This window comes from Lepisma saccharinum, chromosome 9, assembly GCF_977018435.1.
Source record: "Lepisma saccharinum chromosome 9, izLepSacc3.1, whole genome shotgun sequence".
Lineage (NCBI taxonomy): Eukaryota > Metazoa > Arthropoda > Insecta > Zygentoma > Lepismatidae > Lepisma > Lepisma saccharinum.
The window spans coordinates 53243413-53271192 of NC_139237.1; the positions used below are offsets into that span (position 1 = coordinate 53243413).

Below are 27780 nucleotides of genomic sequence, written 5' to 3' on the forward strand. Positions count from 1 at the left end.
AAAATATCACAAATTTTCTCGCTGTAAGAAGGCTTCCCATACGCTCTCCTTAACACCTGCTGATTTGTTTGCTGGACTTCATGCGGTTTCTTCCGAAGGTGCACTGTGGGATGACCACTTTCAACTTGAAAACACATTGCATTTAAGAAATGTGCAACTTGTGTTTTTTATGAAAGAATTATCTAACCTATAGTTCTAAGTTATGGCTAAAAGGCTGTTGTCAGGGCTCAGGAACAATGTACCTCCTAGTTTTTTCTTTTTAATTATTACCCCAAGGTATATCTTTCATATGTTTTCCAAAGTTTGATTTATTTGCAGTAGACAAGGCATTCTTGTCAAAATAATCTCGCAGATAAGCTATAAAACTGAGCAGGGTTGGCAAAGTGTGTTTTTTTTTAAAGAAACAAAACAAACAGGTTTTTTGTTATAAACAGGAACCGAAGAAAACATGTTTAAAACAAATGAAACGTTTGAAACAAAATGCCTAGAAGACTTATTTTCTAAGAATAATGGTTAATAAGGAATCTGTTAAACATCCAAGGATGGATTGTTTTCATATTGTAAAGTAAACTCTTGACTAACTTCTAAAATACACATTTATGTTAGTCTATCTCGCATGTAGGCTGTTCGAGAAGCTTCACTAATTCACAGTTGTGAACCTCGATTGCAACTGGGGCTCTCAGAAATGATTTTCAAATAAAGCAATTCATCTGTATTGCAAAGCTTGGGCAGGAGAAAGATGTAAACATGTCGTTGCAATTCTTTTCCCAAAGAGGCAGGCAATTGAAAAAAGTGGGAATATAATCAAAATGTCCATCAGCTATTCATTGATTTCAAAAAAGCATATGATTCGGTCAAAAGAGATAAATTATATAATATATTAGTAGAGTTTGGAATACCTAAGAAGCTTGTTAGTATGATAAAAGTATGCACCAGTGAAACAGAAAGTAAAATTCGTGTGGGTATTAATATGTCTGCCAAATTTACAATTCATGATGGGTTAAAACAAGGAGATGCATTATCTCCATTGCTCTTTAATTTTGCCTTAGAATATGTTGTTAGGAAGGTAAAAGAAACTAAAGAAGAACTAAAATTAAATGGTATGACTCAGTTGTTAGCATATGCAGATAATGTAGACTTACTGGGGGATGATGTGGATACAATTAAGAATAATGCTAAAATATTTTTCAAAACTGCTAAAGAGATAGGTTTGGAAGTTAACAAAGAGAAAACTAAATATATGCTTACAGGCCGAAACCAAGTGTTAGGTAATAATCAAAATCTAATTATTGATAACAACTCTTTTGAACCAGTTTCCAAATTCAAATACTTAGGCGTGAAACGCCCTCCCTTGCCCGGGAAAACAAATGCTACCACTACCTAGATAGAGGCGGCAAAATATCCCTCGGACAACCGAAATAGCGTTACGGTCCAGGTTAAGTTCGTGTGTAGGAACCGGTGACCAACAGTGCATCGTGATTAGCCATATCGAATAAAAAAACAAAGACATATATACGTTCAAATTACCATCTATTTACCTTGAGCCGGGAAGCGGCTAGCTGCATACCTGAAAATCACGGGTAGCGACATGTGTACGAAATGATATAGCCCAAAATTAACATGAAAATAAAAAGTATATTCTATACATAACCAACAAAAATCAATTTACTACATCTCCCCCTCTTTCACGCCTTCACTTTCATTCACACATTCAGTCCTTTCGGGGTCATCAACACAAAAAATGATACATAACATGTACAGGTTTTATGACGATAAGCCCTAATGATTGCATTCATATTTAAATTTACCTTGAATTTTTGTCTAATCAGGTCATTTGTGATTTTTGCTCCAGTGCTACTCAAATCCTAGCCAGCCCTTACTTAAGTTCACCTTTTTAAAAAGAAACTAGGTCGGCGCGGTGACAATACATTATGTGTCCGGCATAAACAAAGGCGTCTCAACGGCAATTACGCTCACGTGGGCGGACGTTTTCCTTTTACAAGACCTCACTTGGTTCCAAACATAACAATAACCTCCGTTGAGTTACGCAAACATATACTCTCTAGCAGGTGGGACTTAAACACTTCGCCGCGACGAGCAATTCATATTACCAGGCAAATACTTTAACAAATAATCACATATGCGACCTGACGTAGCTAGCAGGGACACAGCACTGACACATAAGAAATGAACAAACCTCAAGTAGATTAAACAATTAAGTGGGCGGCGCTTTACTCTAATAGTAGGCACTTTAAACAAATACAAAGGAGCACAAACAACAATGAATTTAAGATCATTAAAAATATCACAAGGAATAAGAAAAATTGACCTGAGACGAATAAATTACAAATGACAAGAGCGACGGGAGTTTGGTATGAAGTTCGAGTTGAGTGGGCGTTTTCAAAATGTTGAAGAATTTCAAGGGCGTTCTCTAAATCAATCGGGCCATCACGTGCTGACATTCACACAGATGAATACATTACCATCTCTCAGCTTCCGAGGTGCATCCTGGCATCTTTATGGGCGATTGAAAACAAATAGTATTTCCTTGGTCGCGACGATGAAGATGCGAAGAGCGTTCATACATCTGGTTCCTCGGCTTCTCTTCCTCTCGGAATCGGTGAACATCTCCGTGGTCTGGCGCGGTCCGGACGTCGCATCTGGGCGGTCGTTCTTAGCTCGTCGGCGTCTTCTCCGTCACCGTCGGACGATCTCACGCGTCGGGACGTCCACATGGCAGCGTTCGACATCTCTCTCTCTCTCTCTCTCTCTCTCTCTCCGTGGCGGCTGGTAGGCGTCGTCGGGGCGTCAACAGGGCGGCGTTCGACGTCTCTCTCTCTCTCCGTGGCGGCTGGTAGGCATCATCGGCGTAGCTCGTCGTTTCTTGGCATGTTGTAGGCATGGGTCGTAGTCTCGTCTGACATCGGGCGAATCGAGGGTAACGCCCTCATCTCTCTTCTTCCTCTAGCCCGCCATAATTTCCGATGTTCCTCGTTTCACAAAAACTATAAACGGCGTAAGATAATCACGGAAACACAGTCTCGCTTCAAATTTCCCCAGCGGTTGAGGTAAGCGCACTCGTGTAGACTTACTGCCTATCACACACTGGTGTTCGCAAAGCACAACAAAGTCCACTGTATACGAAGAGGTAGCACGAAGGTGCTAACAAACTGATCAATTACAACCAATTTGATCTGGCATCCGTAATTGTTGCTTGATCGCGACCAAACTACACACATCCGTCCTTGCATACATGCTGCTGCGCTGGTATAAGTTTCACATGAATCTGACCGCTGGAAACCGAGATATTTTAATGGTTGTCTATACGGTCGAATTTCCTAAGCTTTAGACGCATAACGTGACTTTTCAGATGCTCACCCTTAAGACACGCGAACGTCTCCTTCCTCCCGTCGGCTTTTCAAATCAAATATATATTCTTACAAATTAAAACACTCAACACTTTGATTCAACACATTTTTTACCGCTACGGACATGAATAATAATAATAATAATGACGACGGTAAATCTAACTGTCACATAGGAGTAATATTAACAAAAGAAAATTATATTAAAGAGGAAATAAAAAGTAGGCTTAATTCAGGAAATGCATGTTACTTCTCTCTTCATAAACTTTTGTCTTCTCGTTTAATATCTAAGAAACTAAAAGTTAAAATATACAAAACAGTAATTTTGCCTGTAGTATTATATGGATGTGAAACTTGGTCCCTTACATTGAAAGAGAAACATAAATTGGGAGTATTTGAAAATAAGATCCTTAGGAAAATATTTGGACCTAAAAGGGATGAGGAGACAGGTGAGTGGAGAAGGTTACATAATTTAGAACTACATAATTTGTATTCATGTCCAGATATTATTAGAATAATTAAATCAAGAAGACTTAGGTGGGCAGGCCATGTGGCACGAATGGGAGAGGAAAGAGGAGTTTACAGGATTCTTGTTGGGAAACCTGATGGTAAGAGACCTGTAGGAAGGACAAGACGAAGATGGAGGGACAACGTTGAGACGGACCTAAGGGAAATCGGTAGGGATGGAAAAGAGTATATAGATCTTGCTCAAGATAGGGAAAGATGGAAGGCCTGTGTTGCTGCAGCCATGAACCTTCGGGTTTAAGAAGGCTAGGGAGTTAGTTAGTTAGTTAAAGAGGCAGGATAATAATAACAACAATTTCATTGAGGCTATCTGAAAATTAACTTACTGCATGAAACAGCAACATTAACATGTCAATTTCCTTTTTCTGACTTAACTTACAATTACAGACATTAATTAATTCTCAAACTATTTTCATCTTTGCACTTATCGACTTGCACCTGTTCCAAATTACATACATACTACATCGTTTTCGAAGAAAAAATGTTGTAGGCCTATTCATAAAGAACAATTTAAAACTTACTTTCATGGTAATAAAATCATCTTTCGGAAAATAAAGTGAACAGACTCGTGCATTCTTCGTAATTTCCTTGCCGCATTTCAGTTATGCCAATCAGTTCTGTTTTCCCTGGCTTATTTACAAATTTCATTTTGTTGATTCCACGGGATGGAAAACACATGTAAGATTTTCACTTGTCCTAACCCACAAAACGATTTAGAGCAAAACACTGAACAGTAGACATTACTTTTTCGCATGTTCCCTATGCTTTGAACGGCTTCAACACAACGAAGTGTCCTACGTGGAGTGGTTCCTGAAAATCTCACCAGATGGCATATCGGATAATTTTAATCGCGAATTGTCCTCAAAAACGCGCTACCCCGGAATGCGTTATGTGTGTTGCCTAACTCTACGGCGATCAGCTGACCACCGCTGTGGTTCCCAACTGAGGTACTTGAGCACAAGTTTCCTACGTTTATTGACAAAATCCTGAACTGGCAGTGTTGCTAACCACGATTATATGTCACTAATATGTATGTTTTCCCTTTCTCTCTATTCGTAAATCAATTAAGTGCTGCACATGCCCCCCACTCCCATATTGATCGCAAACCATAGAATATCATGCCACTACTAACCCTTAACTTGTGAGGTGCTTATACTGGGACATACTTTGTGAGGTACGTCTGTCAGACTGCTCTGATTTTTTTCACCCCTGCATCAACATAAATTACCAATTTAACTTTCTGATATTGAAGAATAATACATTATGAGTATTAGTGAATGATTTGACAGCAATTAGTGCCAGAACGTAAGTTATATAGCTACTATATTCATTAGTTTATTCATCTACAAAAATTATTATAAATGTGAACATATGTGTGAACATATTCATTCCGCTTGTCGTACTGTCAAAAATATACACAAAAAAACACATTTTACGATATATTTGGCAACTAGTAAATGCAATATAACTACAGAAAGCACAAAGGGTTCAAAATAATTTTAGTTTTTCTAATTCTAATAGAAGACTGCGCGTCACTCGCCATAACGCTCCTTGCGAGGTACGTCAGGCAGACCGCACTTGGCAATAAAAAAAAGCTTCACACCTTACACGCAATAAGCTGGCGAGAAACTTATGCTGTGAGGAGGGCCAAGGACACCATTGCGTAAGGTAGACAGAAGGTGGCGACATTAGCTTGAACGAAAGGCGGTAATCTGAAACTTCCAGAACCTCAAGCGATCTGTGATACCGCATCTCACAAGTTAAGGGCTGACAAAACTTCGAATTTTGACCCTGCGATAATTGTGTATTCTTATTTCAAACACGAAAGTGGCATTCTGTAAAGAAAACCCATTCAGTCTTGAGCCAATTAATTAATTTCTAGAATTTACTGCATAGCACCTAAAGTTATTTAAAAATAAATATGCCAATGGACAAAGTTAGTTAATACAGAAAACCCGGTGTGAATATCTCTCCTAGATTTCATGTTATAAGCAATCAAATTTAGTGTTGCGCGACTTTTGAAACACCCTGTGTAATGTATCTACAGCACCTTCAGAGGTAATATTATTGGGGACGATATTTTTAATTAAGTCTTGCTCGTATCACCTATCCTCGAAGTTTTGTTTAGTGGAAGTTCGTTTTAATATCACATTATGCTCTGCTAAGTTAATCGAGCCTGGAACGACAACCACTGTGCAATATGCCTCCATCAAGGATCGAACTCGGGACCCCTTGATTATAATGTGGGTGAATAAGGTTCGGCAAGGCCCAAGAATGTGGTCACTCTATTAAAATGTTTCTAAGTGCTAAGTGTGGATGTGTAAATGAGAAAGTTGTTATCTTAACGTAGGTCACTGCATGCAGAGTTAGCTTATCTTGAAAGTTTCAAGAATTGCTCAATACTTTATTCGCAAGATGAGTAAGTACAGCACGTGGAATAAAACAAAAGCAGCCAGCATTGCCAAGAGATTGAATTTCCACTACAAGCTTCGGCCGTTCGTTCCTTCTTCCAGGACATATCGCCACTACGCAACGTCTCTTCCTTTTCTGCCTCGTTTCTTTCCTTTAAACTGCTGGGATAATATGCTTAATGAAGTTTAAACAGATAAGAAACTCCGGCATAGCAGATCATTTAATCCATGCAATAAGTAGGAAGCTGACGCGAGGGCGTAGTTAACAGAAAGACTCACAGATGGCGCAGAGGTAGGGGCGGGAAGAAAACGACCTTTACAGTAATAGCTGCATTGAGCATACGGATGTGAATAACGGCAACTGTGCTGAATGCAAAGACGACGAAAGCAGAACACGTAACAATTCTAAAGTCTTGGAGTTAATGAATGAACAAAACAGCATTTTGGTTAAACCTTTGGGAAGAAGAAGACATCAGTTTCATTACTGGTATTAGCTCGCTCAAAAATTGAAACACTTTGCACCTTTTTCAAATTCAAATAAAATTCGCGGTAACTTAGTTAAATCAGATTAAAATGGTTATGCACAGTTTTATGTACAAAAAAACTATCATCTCACATTTAACATAAAAGATAAAAGTATCTGAGTTATAGTTAGTTTGCACAAAAAGTAGTACAGTATAGTGCTTTGTATAAATTAACCAAATTACTTTTTACAATAACAATTTGTACGCTCCATGCATGAATTGCGAACAGGTATATATTTTCACACTAAACAGACAATTTTTTTTTATAAATTACAATTAATCTATAATGTTTTCAAATACAAAGGTAGCTAATAAAATTTCAGAGAAAACTCTTACATAGAATTAACATTGCATTTCTTATTTTGGAGCGACCATAATTGTGTTAATTACTACTGTTGAACCAAGAAAGTGAAGGGTGTTCAGGAGGCTTGTCGGAGATTACATATTTTCCTGAGTGTTCTAAAATAAATACACGGAGGAACGTTTTTCATTTGGTGGGGTAAACGAATTTCTGTTGTTTTTTTTTGTTTCTTTAAACGAAAGTTTTGATAAATAATTTTGATTTCTTTATTTTTTAGAATCTACAGGTATTTTTAAAAACAGCTTTGAAAAACAAATGACAATTTTGAAACATATAAAGCTCTAGAACTCGTTCTTGGTTCATTGCTAATTTAATGGAACGGAAAATCAGAAGTTTGTGATATGAAAGTCGAGAAGAAGCACACATCTATTCATTTTAATGCAGAGTGCGATTTGAAGGGGGATGGGAGAAATTTCCCCACCCTCTGTCTTGAGCCATCTCAACCTCTGCTTATGCAAGACAAATCCCAACCAGGGACTCACTGGATATGTAAACGGTATTATTAAATATAACATACTTACAGAGTTCCAGTTCATTTCAGATAATTTTAGTCCCATAAGAATATCGTAGCCTAAGCAAACCTCCAACACATTGCCACCTCAATCAAAATTCAAATATCTACAGGTCATTGTGAAAGCGGATTTAGTGCCATAAATCTATCCTTAACTGATCAGAGAAATTATTTAGAACTTGCGAAACTTTTAAACTTGCTTTTCCTTTCAATTAATCAAGCTCCAGTGCATTGCTTTGATGCAGAAAAAATCGCAACAAAAGGGCTCAAATCTAAGCACCACAGTGCCCTTGACGAAGCTACTGGCAAAGCATCGAACCTACAGGAACATCTTGTGTATTCACCTGACTTATATAATTTTCTTATTGTTTGATTTTATTAATTAACTTCACTCATCTCGATATCCTTCTTAGTTGAAATATAACAATGATATTTCACAGGCATTACAACAGGGCGCTACTTGTGATTTTATCAGAGGGAGGGATAGATTTAGTGCGTTTCCTATCTCGATAAGATTATAGATGTTTGACAATAATTCGCCAGAAACACCGGTTTCCATATTCTCCGCTTGTCTCCTGTATGAAGAGGTCTTTCTCGTTCTTGTTTGTGCTTGTTCTCGTTTTTGTCTCGATTCAGAAGTTTGTCAAAACTTGTTTTACATTCATTTTATGCTCAGATAGGGTAATCAGGAATGGATCTACAGTTTAAATAGAATAGAAGTATCATACAAATAATTTAATTGATAAAATTATGTGGAATTTTCAACGCATTTATGTATGCATGAAATGGGAAAATTATAAATACTGTTTATAATGATTGAATATGGAAAGTTTATGTAATTATGTAATTTCATAGGTCATAGAAATTCCCACAATTTCGTTTTTGACAATTGTGAAAATATTTACTTTAGGAAAACCCTATTTGAAAAATCGAAAACATTAGTTGAAAACTTTAACTGAGCTACCGTTACTAAAAAAAGTAACAAATTAATTTGAGTTTTTGTTTTAAGTCCACTATCCTATATTATTCTGAAACAGGTTTATATCTTATAAATCAATCGACTACCTCTTTAGAAACTTTACCCCCCCCCCCTTGCCCTACACAAGTGGGGAGTTAGCCTGCAGCGTGATTTCCTGAAACTAAACTTTATCTTCTTCCAACGTTTTACACTCTTTTAAAAACATTTCCATCCCTTTAAAAAGGTTTCCAAGAACACAAATGAAACGAACTAGTACCACAATGTAGTAGAATAAGTTTAAAGTGGTTTGGATTTTATTGCAAAGGGGAACATAATGATTTTAAACAATATAATATTTTTGTGTTGATCTATTAGAACGTAGGTTATTTTGACAGCAGCACCTTGCGCGCATCAAATTATTTTAGGGGGGCACAGGGGGTACAACTTGATCTACGAATTTAGGGGGTACTGTACCCCCTCAAAAAATTTAGGGGGTACAATGTACCCCTCCCCCCGTTCCTGCGCCACTGCACTTCGGTACATGTAATGGCGCTTTTGGCGAGGAGCATATAAAATTTTTCTCACAATTTTAATAACGATCAATGCACTTATTCCTTAGCGCGAACACTTGGTTCAAGTAATGCAAAAATATGGCTGAAGAAAATTTTACTTCTATGCGAAAACGTAAAGGAACTGTTAATTTCATTACTACATTAGTTGAAAACTTTAACTTAGCTACTGTTACCGTTACTAAAAAGAAGTAACAAATTAATTTCAGTTTTTGTTTTAAGTCCACTTTATGCACAGTGAGGCTAATCGGGACTGAACCTACAGTTTAAAGTGGAATCCGAACCACTATGTGCCTCCAACGGGTATCGAACACGGAACCCCTTGATTGCAAGGAGACGACGTTACAGAAAAAAGTAACAATTACATATAACTGCGTTAAAGTAAATCGTTACTTCTAAACATGTAAAACTGTATCCTAAAGTCAAAAGGTTTTGTAGACATCTATTAGTAATGTGTATGAGAGGAATATTAGGATTCAAAGACTCGTAGAAATACATTCAATGAGTTTCTATTAAAACCAAAATTAATACGAGGTAAATAATGTATAATTATTTATAAAAATGTAATTAGTACTCAGTCAGGGGTCTTAAAATTCGAATCCTGGCTAAAATATGAACGTGTCGATTGCAACTCATTCATTTCACCGTCATCATCGCAAATAACTTGGAGAGGTTGGACTAAAGTAAGCTGCAAAGTAAAATATAAATAAATGTAATTATTTATCTAGCTGTAACATTATCTGATGAGTAGAAACCAAGATTACACTTCTGGATTAGCTGGTTAAAACATTTCTCAATTTAATATTTCCAATTTATTTTATTCATGTTGTGACCAAATATTTACCAATAAGATAAATAATAGCATTAAAATAATAGTCTTTTTCCTTTTAATTTAAGCCGGCCTCCGTGGTGGAGTGGATATCACATCGCGCTACGACGCCAGGGGTCCCGGGTTCGAATCCCGGCCTGTGCATGGATGTCTATTCATCAATTTCATCATGTCATCCATCACTCATCCCCATCTTCGCAAATTATCCAAAAGTGGCACAAAAAGCGAAGTAGAATAAAACAAATCAATCAACCTCTTAATTTAATTATCAGATCGTGTTAGTGTTAATGAATTACAAAGTTGCATAATTTATTATTTTATATTTGTGTTTATACAATGTTGGTTTGGTTTGAGTTGGTGTTTTAAGTCCACTTTATGCACAGTAAGGCTAATCGGGACTGGACCTACAGTTTAAAGTGGGATCCGAACCACTTGTGCCTCCACCGGGTATCGAACCCGGGACCCCTTGATTACAAGGCAATGACGCTACCACTGCGCCATGGGGGAGGCCGTTTATACAATGTATTTTATTTTTGAAAATTACACAATTTAAAGGTAAACAAACTACAAATATTAATAAATGTTAGTATGTACAGCTAATATTACTTTTCAACTAAATAAAATGTGCATGTAATATTTGTGCATGTCTTGTTGCTTCCAAAATCCGACACAGGGACCTCCAGTTTGCATAGTGGGTGCGCATAATGGCTCGAATAGAACCCCCACTTATATGGCAGGTTCATTTCAAATTAGCCTATCTCAGAATAAATTGACTTTAAACTAATTTAACTTTAAAATTTAGTGTTTATAGTGTGTAGGTCGTATGTTAAGATTTGGCCATTCTTGCTGTATAAAATGTTCCTCAGTACTCGATATTTACGCGAATCATAAAATCCGAAAAGAATACTATAAACCAAGCTATTTCAAGAATTGAATTGAAGTTTACAGGCGAATAAACTGCATAGTTTATTGCATAATGTGTAATTGCAATAAATCACGAGTTAGCTAAAGTCTGGCTCGAATCAGTGCCCGTGGACAGTGCGGAAAGAAAGAGGCAAATCATTTTCATGAACAAGAGCTGGTTAAGTCTGTTTCTCCTACAAGCAAACCCCTCTGTATACGGCCAGATAAAGATCAAATTAAAGTTAGCAATCTGCCCGAATGGACACCAAGGTTCATTAAATGGCCGCTAACCGAAATGTTTGCGACGACGGCAAGGATTTTTGGTCAGGCCAGCAGTAAAGCACAGCCATAGGAGGGTTAGGAGGAGGAAGGGGGAAGAAAAAATTGGGAAGAGAATGTGAAGATTCTGTGAATCGGTTACCCGTCTCTTTCCCTTTGCTGATAGAAAGTCTTGGACTTATTGCTTCTGTGGCTTCAGCCAAGGCCAGGGAGATTAAATTCCTTTTGTCCTGTTCTCGTTTTCCGTCAGATCGAGTTTGACCGCCTTAAGATGAAACAAAAGTAGAAAGGAGAGAGAGAGAGAGAGAGGGAGAAAGGGTAGGAAGAGAGAAAAGTGGGAGCTTCGACCAAGTAGAAAAAAGTACAGGAAGTTAAACATAGATAGGGAGGGAGGGAGTGCCTTCAGGCTTCTATTTCTTTTCTTGTTCTATCAGTCTTCTCTCCCCCTTCAACCTCCAGGTCACCTCCAATTAACTCGCTACAAAGGAAAAGAAAAGACGGTTCAAGTATCCAATCAAAAAAGGTCACTTGTACTTGCGGAACGTGGACGAAAAAGGGAGATGAATACGGTGGGGGGGAAAAAAAGGAGAGAAAAAATCGATAATTCGATGTGTCGATTACTAACGTTAAAAGGGATACTTTGAAGAATTCGGTTTTTACCTGAAACAAACCGAACATTTCGCGAGCAAGTAAGAGATTTTACAGAATTTTTTTTATGAAGAACTTTATTTTATGTAAAAGTTTGTTTAACGAATGTGAATCTTTGCCGCATGCTGCATACAGGGTAAAAACTTTCTGAATGCTCGTAGCGTGGAAACAAAGCTTCAACGAGAAAAACGTTACTAGAAAAAAAGTGCGCGTCAAATCTCCTGCATATGGCCTTGAACGGCTGAACAGCACCAGCGAATCACAGACGTGCGGCGTTGCCTAGTTCCGTGACAAGGCGTTTCGCTCAACCACGTTGTCTCTCTTCCGTGTGAGATTTCGACATGGCACCTCTGCAGTGCGCTGCTATTGGCTATCGCCATATGCAGGAGATTTGACGCGCACTCTAACAAAATTGCCTGTCTTGGCACTATATGAAAGTTTGTCGTCGTTGTATGAGGACACCCTGTATATACAAGGTGATTCTGTAACTTCATAACAAGCTAAGAGTTTCAAATGGATAATAAATTGAACACACTATCTGCGTGTCACTTGTCGTTTAGGTCTGAAAGCTTCAAGTTTCAGATTTCTTGGGAATTAGGAAAATTTTCCCCATTAAAGAGATGTTACAAAATTAACTAAGCTTTTTCTTTTGTCTTCTTTCATGTATGATTCTACATGAACCATATATAGTTGACGAATTCATTACATTTGATGTAAAACCTTCACATTTCCCGTATCACCGTTGTATATTCCGTCCTTGTTCATGCGTTTTGATGATAGGGAGTTTGGAGTTTGTTCAATTTATTACCAATTTCCAAGACTTAGACTGTTGTGAAAGGTGATTTCAAAATATCTTTACACTTTCACAACGTCATAGCTATTTAATGAATTGCAATACAGTCACGTACTGTGTGGCGGATTTTGGTTGGTTGAATTTGGTTTTGAGTATACTTTAGACTGGACCGACGGTTTAAAGTACGATCCGAACCATTATCCGAGTATCGAAACTAGGACCCTCTGATTTCAAGTTGACGGCGTGCACAAAATTGTTACAAACTTGCTTTGCACAGGTGACGGAATTCTCAACCCCTCCCCTCTTTTCTCCCGACGAAAGTGGGATCAGTTCAACAAAAGAGAAGTTGCCACCCCTTCTTTTTTTTTTGTCTTGCAGAACTTCACCACACATAGCGAATTTTCTACTTGTGTGGCTATTTTGGCTGAAATAACATGACATGAAACGAAATTAGATAAAGTCGAACTTTGATGGTTCTATTTTCTATTCATATACCATTACCGTATGATACGGCCTGAAATTGTAGAGATTTTTAATCTCTCTATATCTCTCTCTCTTTCTGTATGTATGTGTAGTAAGAAATCGTGCTTAAATGTGTTTCTTCATAATTTTGAAAACTTTTTCTAAGAAGGAAATAAATATGATGTTACATGCATAGGTTTTATTTATTACTTTGTATGTTTCATGAAATATTTCGAGAGTTGTGAACCTACTCACCGTAAAATACGTCCGCGCAACCAACCACGTTGCACTTTCGTAATTACCAACTTCCTCCTCCTTGAACTGTCTTAGCAACACTGAGTTTGGCAAGCCTTGTCGTGAGTGTTATCAGATTTAAACAAAGATGCTGTAATCTTCCCTCGAGACTGTTCTTCCCTAATTCCCGGCTTCCTCCCCCTCCCTTTTCCCTTTATCCACAGAATCTACACCTCCCGAGCTCACTGCTTGCGAGCAGCTCTGCTTTAGAGGGGGAAGAAAATACTTCTGCAAGCCGAAAACCAAAATGGAAGTAGATCTCATCCCCTCCACTTTCCTATCGATGACGCTTTGCCTACTAGTGAGCAGTGTTTAGAAATTTGCTTTTTAAAAAGAAACAGGAGTTGCAGTTACATTACTACGGCCAAAAAGTAATTCAGTTACTCAACTGAGAAAGTAACTAAGTTATTTTATTCTACATAAGATACTATATACAGGCACGTGTATAGAAATACATTACGATTACGGAGGGTCTGAACTGAATGTCTCAATAATAATAATAATAATGTTTAAATTAAAATAATTATAATATTTGATATTTATTCAATAACAAAAACTGATGTTACATCCAGTTGACGAAAAGTAGTTTCGGATTAATATTTTATTCATATTATAAGTAGCAGTGTGCATAAATCTTCTTTGCTACTGTACTGAGGTCAGACCCCTTGACATTAGGTAAAACTATTTTGCGTAATTTGTTTGCAGTGAAGAGTGAAAATGCAGGCAGCAGATATTATTTTGCTCACAACTTTTCACGAAGGATAACTTCACAGACCATGAAGAGTAACGGCACGTATTTAGGAGATTATCTTTTCTAGACTTCAGAAAGTTCATTCACATGGGAGCTTCTTTATCTGTACCTTCGTTGCCCCTGTTGCGACCTCCCATTTATACAGAAATCTGTGACTTTGACGTCATTATGCAAATTCCCTCTGCGTCAGAGGTTAACAGCTACCAAGTTTTGGGAAGGAAGTGGTTTTATTGTTTCAGCCGGGGGGTGGAATGTACGCTGGGCACTATGATTGAATATTGTCCATTTTTTCTTGTTATATAAATATCTGTATCACCAAACGTAGTATGGGATGCGTAGTAAGCGATGATTTCAGTAGCAGCCAATTAACACTTCAAGCGATATTTTAAAAGATACAGAGAAAATGTAGTATTTGTGTGATATTCCTAAGCTTTATGTAACTTGATGAGCCCCTCCCCCACATAATTTACCTTCATTTAACATTGTTCAACTTTTGAAAAATGGACTTTGTTTACAAGCACCCCTGATAGCCAGCGACTTCACCTGGAGATCAATTCTAGCTACGGGCCTGGCTACTGTCATTCAAAGCCGTATGGTTGCAATCTAATCCTTCCAGTAAGTCCGGCGGAAATAAATACATTCGATTATACAACAAATGCTAAGCAGGTATATTTTCATTATTTAATTTTTAGTAGTTGGTAAGTCTTTTGGAGAGTCCTCTTTTTTGATCCTCTGGAACATGGAAGAAGTGGACAACCACTGTACCATGATCTCCTTATTTTTCAGTTTTCAGCCGTCAGCCTGGAAATTAAAATAAAAGAATAGCAGCGTGTCCTTGAAAATTACTTCCACTCTGGGCTGGGATTGATATTTGGACCTCTAGATTACTGACCATCTGCGCTTGGACCGCCCCAATGACAGTCATTCATGCAAAACACTACACCACTCTGGAATTAAATTCAAGCTTCACTTCCTGCTCGAGGGATTTGCCCTTCACTGTGTGAGGTGGTGTGATGTGAACTGGATCTTGTGCAGAGACCTCTTCCACCCTTTGGATGTGAGATTTGAAGAGGGGAAAATTTCTCTACCTGCAATATTTTCAGCTAATCAATTGGTAGACATGTCTAGCGATGAAGACTAACTTAATGTTTGAGGCCTGTGGTCATCTGGCAAGGAATGGGACACTGTTATTTGAGGAACACTGTATGTGCCTTGGGGCGAATGACTGCTCCGACTCCATGTTGCAATTTCTCGAAAGGACAGAACAGAAAATCTGCTATTTCCTTCTGCTTGAGTTGGTTCCTATACATCAACATGGGAATAGTGATCTCCTTCTATGCATGAAGAACAATAGTATGCAAGTAGAGTATGCAAACACGATGCAATCTACGTAAACAACATGGTGACGAGCTTGGGCTTTACAACTGCTGCTATAGAAGCGAAATTAAATTCTCCATTTCGACCACGATAGAGTTCCAACGATCGGATCTCCACAGGAAGAAAAACTTTTTTCAAGGACTTGCAGTCATCCTAAAGCAGTCCAACTCTATTATTACAACATGCTGACTACTGTGATCCTCAAGTAGCAAGATAAAACAACCTGAAAGTTAAATTTAACGTAGTGCAGTGGTTAGCGCACGTGCTCTATATTCCAGAAGTCCCAGGATCGAATCCACGAAGTGGCAACAACTTTTTCAAGAAACTTCAATCATCATCAAAATTCGACTGGTTCAATCAGAAGACTACTGGGATCGACAAATAATCGGAGAAGCCAGCCAATCTCTAACATAGTTACGGCATCAATCTTTGGAGCTCTGGAACATGGAGCAAGTGCGCAACCACTGTACCATGATCTCCTTATTTTCAGTTTTCAGCCATCAGCCTGGAAATTAAAATAAAATAATAGGGGCATGTCCTTGAAAATTACTTCCACTCCTGGCTGGGAATCGATCCTTGGACCTCTAGAATACTGACCACCTGCACTAACCACCGTGTCAAGAGATCATTCACTTCACACCTCTCTTCCCCGGAAGCTTTAATTTCACAACAGTCTGGAAAGTGCAATAACAAAATGATACAAGTTCTTGAAAATGTTTCTAACGTTGCAGGAAATGAGAAGATAAAAAGAAACAGAAGAAAAAGAAGAAGGATGCCAGAAACAGTGGGGGGATGAGGAAAAAGAGCAACAGGGGAAGAGAGAAATAGAAGAAAGAAATAAAGGAAAGAGTAATGGGTCAAAAGAGAGAGACATGACAGAGGTACAGAAGAGGAAAGAGAAAATGACAGAAACAGGAAGAAAGGGGGGAGAAAGAGAGAGAGAGAGAGAGATTTATCCCGTAACTGCGATATGCATGATGTATTGTTGCAGATCCCAGTTTATTGGTTGTAGATTTTTAAAGAAATACTTATGAGAATAATTTATGTCATGATTAGCTGTGTCCGTATAGTTATGTACTTAAGATACCTAAAACATGCATGTGAATATGCACTAAAAATGTGCACTTTAGAAAAACAGCAAAAATCCAACATGAAAGCAGACATTTGTTCTTTGCTCAGCTCGTAGGATTTAGCATGTAATAAATGTAAACGTCGAAGTTCTGAATTCTTCCACACACTCTTGTTTACTTTGCACTGTTGCTTTATAACTGTCAATTCATCAGATCTAGTAACATATCATTTCAAATTTTCAACCTTGAAACTCCTATTTACAGCAAGAATATTTTTATACTCGGAAACAACTCACACAAGATAAAATTGGACTATATTTTAAGGTAACAATATCGGACATGTCAAGTTCATGATCATCTATATTGCTATGTAGAATCTCTCAAGTCACAATAACATGAAAGTGTTTGAAAAAAAAAAAAAGAACCCCTGAATATGCACAACATCCACCGCATACATTCAGGAGCATGCGCAGTCATGCTGCGTTTAAAATAAACCTGGCCGTCAGATCCATGGAATTTCGGTTTTCCCATTTTTTCCCCTCCTTCTTTATTGAAACTTTCAATTATACATTTGTGAGGCGTTAAGCCATATCTTATCACATGGATATAGCGGACCAAGATTGTTCCGGTGCTCCAGAAATACATGAAATACAATCCCAACCATATACGGGTATTAACTTTATCTGTGATTCGTTACAAACATTAAATGTCAGTGTTTGCAAAATTGCAAGAAGCTCAAACCATATTGTTAAATAAAACTAACACGTACAAGGTTATATCAATTTATTTTATATTTTTTCTATCTACACACAAATTTACATACATTTTCACAAGAGGAACACATGCATATGTGCACAACAGAAAATTTACACACAAGACAAAATTTTGGTCCCATTATACAAAAATATCGAAGGCCAAACTTCAACCCTGCAGTGTTAAAAAAATTTCCAAATTAAAAAAAAAAAACATTCTATCTACTTAATTAAATATGTACCATGGTAAGATGTTTTCTCCATGAGTTTTTCTTTTTTAATCCAGCTTTTTCTCTTGTATGTCAAAAAACCATTGTTTACAACACTGCTTCTACTTCTCTTCCTTGCAAACAATGTTTTTTGATATACAACAGAAAAAGCTGGATTAAAAAAAAACTCTCCTGGAGAAAACATCGTACCATGATTCATATTTAATTTTAAACATGAAATAAAATCAACTTTGTTGATATTTTTCTGTAAAATTTCAGTTACAAAAACAACTTTAGTCCATGAATATGACTACTCCTTGACAATGGCATCACAAATAAACCTATCACTCTGGATTTCTATTTAGAATCCAAAAACTTCAAATAAAAATTCTATGAATATTTAATTATCCTTCAATAATAATAGAAAAAAAGATATAGATAGAAGTACCTGTGTGAAAGACCCAGAACAGAAAAAATATTTACATTTTAATAGTAATTTTTGCTACTTTAAATCAACAAACATCTGAACAATGTTGCTGTCTTGCTTTCTGAAGCCCAAAAGCAACACAAACACAAAAGTAATGCTTTTTCTCTCAAATTTTAAAGAAAGGTCAATTTTTCTGCTACTTTAAATGAATTTTTCTGTATTTGGGGAATTTTTAAGAACTTTCTACTTTTTTTAAGTAGCACTTTTGCATTTGCAAGTAGAGTTAACACAAAATGTAATGCTAGATTTATTAATACAAACTACACACATGATCTTTAAAAATATGATTTGCACGCATTGAGCCTTGCCACTTAAAAAAATACAAGTTAACGGTTTTTGCAGCTTGAAATATTTTCGTGAAACTGTTACAAAAGAAGATTTCATATGATAATTTACTTGTCAGAAGGGCACATTATATAAGCCACAAACTACTTCACATTGAAATAATAGTCGATTACGTTTATTAAAAACTTTGACCTATCCCTTGATAGATTTCTTTTCTGCATTATATGAAAAATTGTTTTTCTTTTCCCTTAGAAAACGTTCTGTATCCACTTGTAGAGAACTAAAATTTTTCATTAAAATCCCCCTCCAATTTATCGTTTTTCATAAGGAACACGATTAACATTATTATTATGAACTAAAGGTGAGAAATATAAGTTCTGCATCTACCACATGAATACTATCCTGCTCAATGATTTTGCTTAAGGCAGAAATGCATGCAACATACATACACTTTTCTTTTCGGTGACACACAATAATCAAAATGTGATAACACTAGAACACAAATAATTTGTTTTATGTGTATACAAGAAAAATACTCAACAACTTAACTAAAAAGAACTTTCTTCTGCATTAGAGAAAAATGAAAAGCAGTTAGAATCGTAATTCTCTCTGTATAGAAATAAAGATAACTGATAAAATTCATGCATGTGCATGAATACATAAATATATTTCTTACACACACAGCTATCAATCTATATGCTGTAACTAGAAAAAAATATATGTAGATGCAGATATAATAAAGTATATTTCGAACCTTTAGTTACTGTAAACATATATTTTATTTTTTTGGCACATTTATATGACATTGTACCCTTGATAGCTTACAGCACGAGTACTGCAAGTAAATATATATATGTATATAGTATATCAGCACCACAATTCAGAAATAACTCCTTTGTATTATTTCTCTGAGATTAAAAACCTGCTGAAAAGGAATACACACCTTTCGATACTTTTGTGGTTCAGCACTCTTCCATGTTATAAATTCTCATTTAGTACAGCTTGCTAGTAAATGGATCACCTCGACGTAATTTGCTAAAATAAAGATGTGAAAAAGAAATATGTTATTACGTATTAGGATTAAAATACAAGCATGTACAATGTACTCATATTTATTTCCCACATGCATGCAAATACACAGGAAAACTTGAACTGATAGTTTTTCTTTTTTGGAGGTAAAAAAGGATTTTACTTCATTTCATAAGTCTGTTTTGTGTGGTGACACAAATGGCAAGATACTGAATGTTGTATGTTTGTACATTCACTGGTGATCCACCAAAGTAAGACACGATTGATTTGATGTTTTAAGTCCACTTTATGCACATTAAGGCTAATCAGGACTGGGCCTACAGTTTAAAGTGGGATCTGAACCACTATGTGCCTCCACCTGGTATCGAACCCGGAATCCCTTGATTACAAGACGACGACGCTACCACTGCACCATAGGGGAGGCCCTAAAGTAAGACATGAGAAAGACAGCATGAAGGGCTAAAATGTTAAAATATGAAACACTCATAAAACATGAAAAAGAAGAAAATATTTCGTGGAATCATCACATTCTCAGATGATAGCTGAAAAATATTGTTCAACACTGCAAGGTGGCGAGTTGAAAAGAAGGCAGTAGCACTTTCCCTCACAGACAGTGAAAATTCTGGCTTAAGTATTTCTTCGTCCAAAAACCATGTGATGTAACCTTATCCCACTGGGAAATTACCCACTCTCCCTGCAGTGAGCAAGAGAATTCAACCAATCTCCGCTGAGTCTTCCCAACAAGTGGATATAACTTAAATATGTAATTAAACCTTAAATTTAGGCTTAATCCTTTTACACGAGTTTGCAAACAATATAAACATTTATATCCTTCTCATTAGTTCAGCCAGTTAATGCACGAAGAGACTAAAATAACATTCTCTTCAATTGCAATAAACAAAAGACAAGCAAGTTCGCTGCTGGAAACAGCGTAGGCATGAGAAAACTGCTTGTTTCTTCCTGTTTCTCTACTGTGCTTAGCAGAGGCAGTTTTGTTACATAAAGGAAAATTTCCCTTGGCAAAGGAAAATCCAGGTCAAATTTTCGGTGCAGAGGAAAATATTATGGAACATTCCAAAATTGGCATAAAATCTGAAACTTTCAGGCAACTGTTTTTGTTTTTCTCATGCCTGCATTCGTGTTTTAGTAGTATATCTTATTCAAATAGGAGGGGGTATGATAAATACGTATGTACAATACATAAGAATTGTTGTGGTAAACCAGGTCAAATTTTCGGGATATGCCACTGGAGGTTTTTTGTGTGTAATGAATCACCAGACTTCTCCTTACAGTAATATTAAGCCACTTTCACTATTCATTATTGTAATTTTTAATACAATAAGAGTATGAGTGTTAAAATTGTACACTTGCAATAAGAGCACCCTGATGAGCAGCTTTCAAAAAATATTTTATACACTTAAGTAGGGATGCACAACAATAAAACAAGCACTTCAAAGTTTGCTTTAAGTCCACTCATGCACAGATAGGCTAATCGGGATGGTCCTGTTACCCCCACACGCCTTCATGGCGTGGTGCTAAGCACAGTGGAACACTTTACCTTTTTTTTTTACCTACAGTTTAATGTGGGATCCAAAGCACTATGTGCCTCCACCAGGCATCGAATCTGGAACTACTTGATTAGAAGGTCACAACATTACCACTATGCCATTAGTGAGGCTCCAACAAAAGAACCGTAACAGCATTCATGATAAATGAAAGGTTAAGAAGTGCTTGGTTAGTTTATTAAAAGAAAACATTAACAAGGTTAAGAAAAAGGAGGTAGGTTCAGAAAAGCCAAGAACCAAAGTTGTTATCTGATTGATGGGTACATGTCATGCACATTACTCAAATATTTTCATAAATATGTTAACAAGACATGAAGTATGTGATACACTATATATACTGCACACTGTCACACTTATAAAAATTCATATTTGCTAGCATATAAGATGCACCCCCTTTTTTGTACACATTTTTTAGGAAAAAGCTTTATCACTATATATTAAAATTAATTTATGGTATTTCAAATGTAACGTAATATGTAGGTCTACTTTCAACAAATTAACTTATTTAATCTAACTAGGAAAGAATACATTTTAATTTCCTTCTTCAAAACCCAGACATTCATCTCCAGAACTAAATGAAGAGTCATTTGAAACCTCATCTAAATCAAAATTAAAGGTACCGGTAATGAAAAACTGAGTATCTGCATATAAGACGTACCTTGTTTTTCAGACTTATTTTTAAAGGAAAAAAAGTGCATCTTATACACAGGCAAATACGGTAATTACTTATTCCATACAGTGACCTTTGTGAATTATAAGGTGTGCATCCCCTTTCCTGTTTTAACTGTATACATAAATACAATTCATGCAAAGAAAGATAAACAACTTTCTAGGTTTGGTTTAGTCAGGGTGCGAAATCATACTTGGGGAGCAGTTTCAGCATAATTTCCACAAACACATATTCTTCCAAAAAATCACAAAATCCCTCAAAGGAGGGAGGGGTGGTAAAGAACAAGTACACTTGTGTATTGTAATATAGTGATGCAAATAATTTATATTATGTACCAATAATTATATATAGAGGCATGAATAATGGGCACAATATAGAGAAGGTTGTTTGGGATATATCCGAACGACCTTCAGATGCCCACATAAGGCACCTGTAAGAGAATACCAGTGCGCCTGTTGTGTTCCAAGTGATTCGTGAATGGCATGCCAGGAAAATCCACTAATCCGTGAAATGGCCAGGAGGGTGCATATGGCTCCTTCCACCGTGACCACGACCATCTGTAACACTCTCAAGCTGCAGTGTATTTGTAAAGCCCGTGTGCACCATCTCCTCCTGTGCTACGTTGCCGAATGCAGGATGAACTGCAGAAAACTCTATGCAAGACACCTGGCAGGATCTAAATGGGCAACTGTGGTCATAATGGACTGGCAGTGGTCACATTTGGTCGATTACGTACCATACCACTGATGGTTTGCTACTGCCAGAACACTTTTTCAAGGGACTTCATGGTTGTTACCAGATTTGGTTATGTGAGGAAGTTGTCGACACACAAGGTGGACAGAAATGTGAAGGTGAAAGCTGCGCACATGCAGTCATCCACCTTCCATACAGACATCCCTCGTTTGTATGGAGAGGATACTCAACAGGTGTGTGCACATTCATATCGTCAACGCCTCCAGCCATACCACCCGAACATCCCTCTGCTTTTATCAGAATATGGAGCGGGAAATTGGGATCTGTGTTATCCCATTTCAGGACATTCCAGTGATAAGCCCTGATGCCAGTACTATGGATTTCTGTGCATTCAGACTCTTGACACAATGTCCGTCCACACAACCTCCTCAGTCTTCGAAAAGACTGCAGAGAGCAATGGGATAGGATCTCCATGCCCATTCTCCAACGTAGTTTGCTACAATGGAAACTCTGATGTAGGGAGATAGTCCACAATGCTGCTGGCAGCATGACATTTCATGATGTCAGTACACCCTGAAATTGGTTAGGATATATCCCAAACAATCTTCTGTTCTTCTGTATGTAGTGGAGACAAGATTCTAAACCTTTACAGACACACAGTTTAAAAGTGGCACTTTATGCTCTTATAGGATAATTGCGACTGGATCTACAATTTAAAGAAATCTAACAAATACCAATCGAGGCCTGTGTTAATTCTTCACTCCTGCTTATTGTGAAGGAGGGGGGGGGGGGAACAGAGATCCCATGATTTGCCTTGGGGTCAACTGGCCATTTGTGTTGCAATACACTGACCTGGCTACAGTCCAGGCTTGGACAGTAAACCATACAGAATTTGACATTCCTGAGACATTTGATTTGGTGACAGCATGTTTATTTTAGAATCATATCACAGAAAGACACCTTCCTAGGCCAGAATAAGGCCAACAGAAAGACCAAGGTGTACGCGAAAGGAGCAACTAGTGAGGAAGAAGGGGAGAGGATTGGAAAAGTCAAATGAGAGGTGCTGTGAAACAAAAAAGGAATATAACAATCATGTTGCTACCACATGCCTCTTGTACTTGCACTCTGTATACGTTAGCTTTCATGGTGTTACCATATCATTGATTTATTATTAACCTGATGCAGTCTCCCTGAGTATTACTATTATTGCCTCTGTGTGTTTTGGTGTGCCATCGCAAGAATGTCAGAACTTCAATTAGAGAAACAAAAACACAAATATTCAATTTGTTGCCAAATTTAGTTACGGTGGAATTGAAATTCCAGAGATGTTAGTGTAGGTTTATGGAGAGAATGCTACGAAGAAAACCAATTCTACAGCATCAATAAACTAAAGAAGAGTCAAAATTAGCCGTTGAGGGGAGTAGGGGTGCCCATCCCCCCAAAGGCCTATGATGCACCCCCCCCCTTTATCCTGAATTATTTACTCATATTTATATGTTTACTTTAGGTATGTTTACAATATACACATTTACATGCATATTGTATTGTATATTACTTTGACATTGAAATAACATTTTACATAGATGATAATAACTTCTGAAGTTGCAAAGTTTATGTAGCAAAATTATTGAAAATTCCTCATTTTTAACAACTCAAGACGAACGAAGCATGGTTCACTTTCATGCTTGCTAACATTAAACATACAAAACTGCTCAATCTCACTGTCATTGTTAGTGTACTGAACCTTTTTCTGAACAGCTCGTCTGCTTGACTAACCTTGTATTAATGCGAACAGCACGTCTCCACCCTCCACCTCCCTTCCAAACGGATTCTAAAGGCATAAGAGTTGGTATTTTACTTCAACCCCATTGCCACGATCACTTATAGGTAGAAAAACTGTACATAATAACCATAACTAAAAATCAATAACTAAAAATCAATAAAAAGTCAATCAACTGAAACCTCACCCCCCTGCATTTTTATGTGAATACAGAAGGTTGTTCGCTATATATCCGACCATGTTTGACGGGTACTCACCTTAAGAGATACCACGCTGCCGCCACCGATCATGTTTTATTGGACCCCCAGCATTGTGGACTATTGCCCGGCATCGCAGTTTCCATTGCAGCAAGCTCCGGCGCAGGACAGGCATGGGAATTCTGTCCCACTCCTCCCTAAAAGCTTTCCATAGACCATCCAAGGTGCGCGGGCGGCGATGTTGAAGACATCGTTTCAACAGTCCAAATGCGCAAAAATCCATTGGACTGGCATCTGGGCTTTTCACAGAGATGTCTTCAAACGGAATGACACGAATTCCTAATTCCTCTGCCATTTCCTGATAAAAACATAGTGATGTTCTGGCGGTATGACTCGAAGCCTTGTCCATATGGATCATCACCTGGTTCACATCCATTCCATAAAATTTTCGGATGTCTCTCCGATAGACAGGTGTCAAAATGGAGTCTTGGAAGTATCTGGCATTCACCTTGCGTTTCATCAACTTACCCTCATATCCAAATCATGTCACAACCATAAAGCCACGAGGGAAACTTTCCCTGCACTGACGAACAAAGTTGCTGCGCCCCTTGCCGTCAATGTCACAGTATGTGATCGCCCGAATGTGACCACCAGCAGTGAGATGGACATATGATTCATCCATTTTGACAACTTTCTTCCATTTGGAACGCACCAGGTACTTTTCATACAGTTTCACAATGCATACGTATGAAAACTTAGCATGGAAAAGGGCCATTACGTAAACCTACCAATACCGGTTGATTTTTGGCGCCATTTGATAACATTCACTACCAACACTCATGCACCTACAAGGTCAGACACAACACTGCTCCCGCCAGCAGACCCATAGTTCCAGCATGATACGCCAGGTGGCAGCAAAAAATCGACAATGGTCGGATATAAAGCGAACAACCTCTGTATATGTAGAATTGTTAGCTAATCTATAAAATGTTGTCCCCCCAAAAATTCCCATGATGCGCTGCATCATGAACCCCCTGTGGGCACCCCTGGAGGGGAGACTTAACTATGTTGGAATGCCTTTCCTATTCACCACATTTAGCCAGCATTGATATCTCTTTTCATTTCCAAAGTCAAAGGAAATATTAAATGGGATGAACAGAGTAATATGACAGTGGCTCTGTAGGCCTCTCCACAAAACCATTCAAATATTGCTTTCAAGGGTGGGACTATGAGCTGGCATTGCACAGCTTCCCAAGGGAACTACTTTCAAGGGATATTCAACAATGAGACATATATCAATTTTACAGTCACGAGTTCGCAAACTTTATTGTGAGACCTTACATGGGATTTCTACGCTGATATGACCATAAACCAGAAGTAAGCAAAATCACTTTGATTTAAAAGAAATTTAAAGATAAAATATACTTCAAAACAGATATCATGCAATGAATAAACACAAGCAAACATACAACAGTACAAACTTTCCATGCATGCATGCAAATATACATAGACACACATTATTATAATGTTTACAAAAAAATATAGTGCAACAAAAGAATCTGTTCAGTTGCAATTTGCCTCACTCTTGTTGAAAAAGAGAAGAAAAATGAACAATTTATTGAAAAAAATAGTTTAAACTAATATTATTTTTATTTCCATATTAATTTTTTATTTAGACCATTATGCCTTAGATGGATTCTTATGTGGCTGTTTTGAATATCACAGTTGTTTTGATTGTATTCATAACATTGAGTTACTTATGTTTATTATGTAGATTTAAGTAAAGCCATTGAATTTTAAATATTGCTATGGTTACAAGCAGGATTTTCAACATTAAAACATGCAAATTTAATAATTTAATAGGTGATGAATCTGTACAGAATTGAACTAAAAATGGCACAAAACATACACTTTATGAGAAACACTGACCTAGTGTCTGGCAAGATGCCATTTATGATAAAGATATGTTATTCAGGGTGCCAACATTATAACCAACTGTTGATTTTGTGCATTCACCGCCCTCTTGTTAACTTGCACAACCCTCCGGAGATATCTATCACCCCTCTCATCCACCTGCATACTATGGCTGTAAAGTAGTTTGCTTCAAGTCTTTTGCTGATTCACCCATTCACAGTGCACTTGTGAAAGTGTAGGCTCAGATATCCCATCAGTGTCATAGTTCTCAAAATGCCATCACCTGCCACAAGCGCAACCTATCATGCTCCCTTTCAAATCCCATGTATCCTTTCTACCGTGCGTCCATTTCGATCTGCAGCCGAGAGATCGGGAGAAGCGTGGCGGGCGGCACTGACGGAGATGCCGACATTTGCGGCCTGAAATGCCCGCTTATTTTTATGGACATATGCAGACATTTATATAAATATTGCAAAACGAGCACTAACCTGTGTTATAAGAGTATGGTTTTAATTTTAGTAGCTTAGTGACTGTATGTGCCGATGATTTTGACACACCCACCTCTTGTGAAACACGGCGTAGAGGTTTGTTTGGAGAACGTTCTAACGCTGCACCAATATCATCGAGTTTTGCTTCAGTTAGAATCCGTCGTTTTTGCTTAGGTGTATTAAAATTTAACGATACAGTTTCTCGTAATTTAAGGACAAGATGTCTAACCGTATCTCTGTGTGGAGTTGAAACGCATGGGAATTTCTGTACAAATTACCTACACACGTCTCGACACGAGTTTGTTTTCACGTAGGTACGTGTCATACATAAAAAAATCTTTGTTCTAACGTGAATCTTGCGGCTGGCATTCCAATCGTCTCACTGACACGTCACACATACACACTACAATAACACAAACAAGTAACTGCAAGTAACCAAGAATAACACTCTTGCGCACAGTACGAAATTAACACGCTCTTGGTTTACATTGCTCGCCACTATATTTACAACTCTGTCTTCATCTAGTCGCGAAGGAACAAAAAACTCGAGCTCGGAGATTTCGGATTGCAAGGAAGCTCACGAACACTATTGACTTTTAACGGTTTCTTCTACAGCGTAATCTTGATACAGTGTTGCACATTCAAAACCTCCAAACGATCCCCATCGGCACAAAACTCTTTCAAGGATATAAACTTAAGCAGGACGTTACTGGTCAAAACTATGATTACAATGTTTTATTATCTGTGGCTCTTAACATCGTTTCTAAAGCGTATTTTTTTGTGTATATAAGAGCAGAACTTGGATGAATTACAGAAGAACTTTTGCATGTTATAACACAGGTTAGTGATCGTTTTGCAATATTTATATAAATGTCTGCATATGTCTATAAAAATAAGCGGGCATTACAGGCCGCAAATGTCGGCATCTCCGTCAGCGCTGCCCGCCACGCTTCTCCCGATCTCTCGGCTGCAGATCGACATGAACGCACGGTATATGAATACATTTGTGATGCAACAGACGAAGTCACTAGCATTCTCCAACTGCACCACCTGTAGGTGTTATTGCATCACAGCAGCTGGT

At 37.6% G+C, this 27780-nt stretch overlaps 1 protein-coding gene across 5 annotated transcripts in view; it reads right to left on the minus strand.

Moving 5' to 3' along the window:
- Positions 1 to 17396: 17396 nt before the first annotated feature.
- Positions 17397 to 27780, minus strand: part of LOC145992053 (uncharacterized) — a 133185-nt gene continuing 122801 nt past the window's right edge. For 3 of the 5 annotated variants that reach the window (XM_083128209.1, XM_083128210.1, XM_083128208.1), the window contains one exon: positions 17397 to 19398. Coding sequence is in view for 2 of the 5 variants with exons in the window: in XM_083128210.1 (XP_082984336.1) it covers positions 19356 to 19398 (43 nt within the window). In the remaining 3 variants the exon portion in view is untranslated. The remainder of the gene's footprint in view (positions 19399 to 27780) is intronic. The other 2 variants (XR_014442125.1, XM_083128211.1) reach the window with 1 other exon arrangement.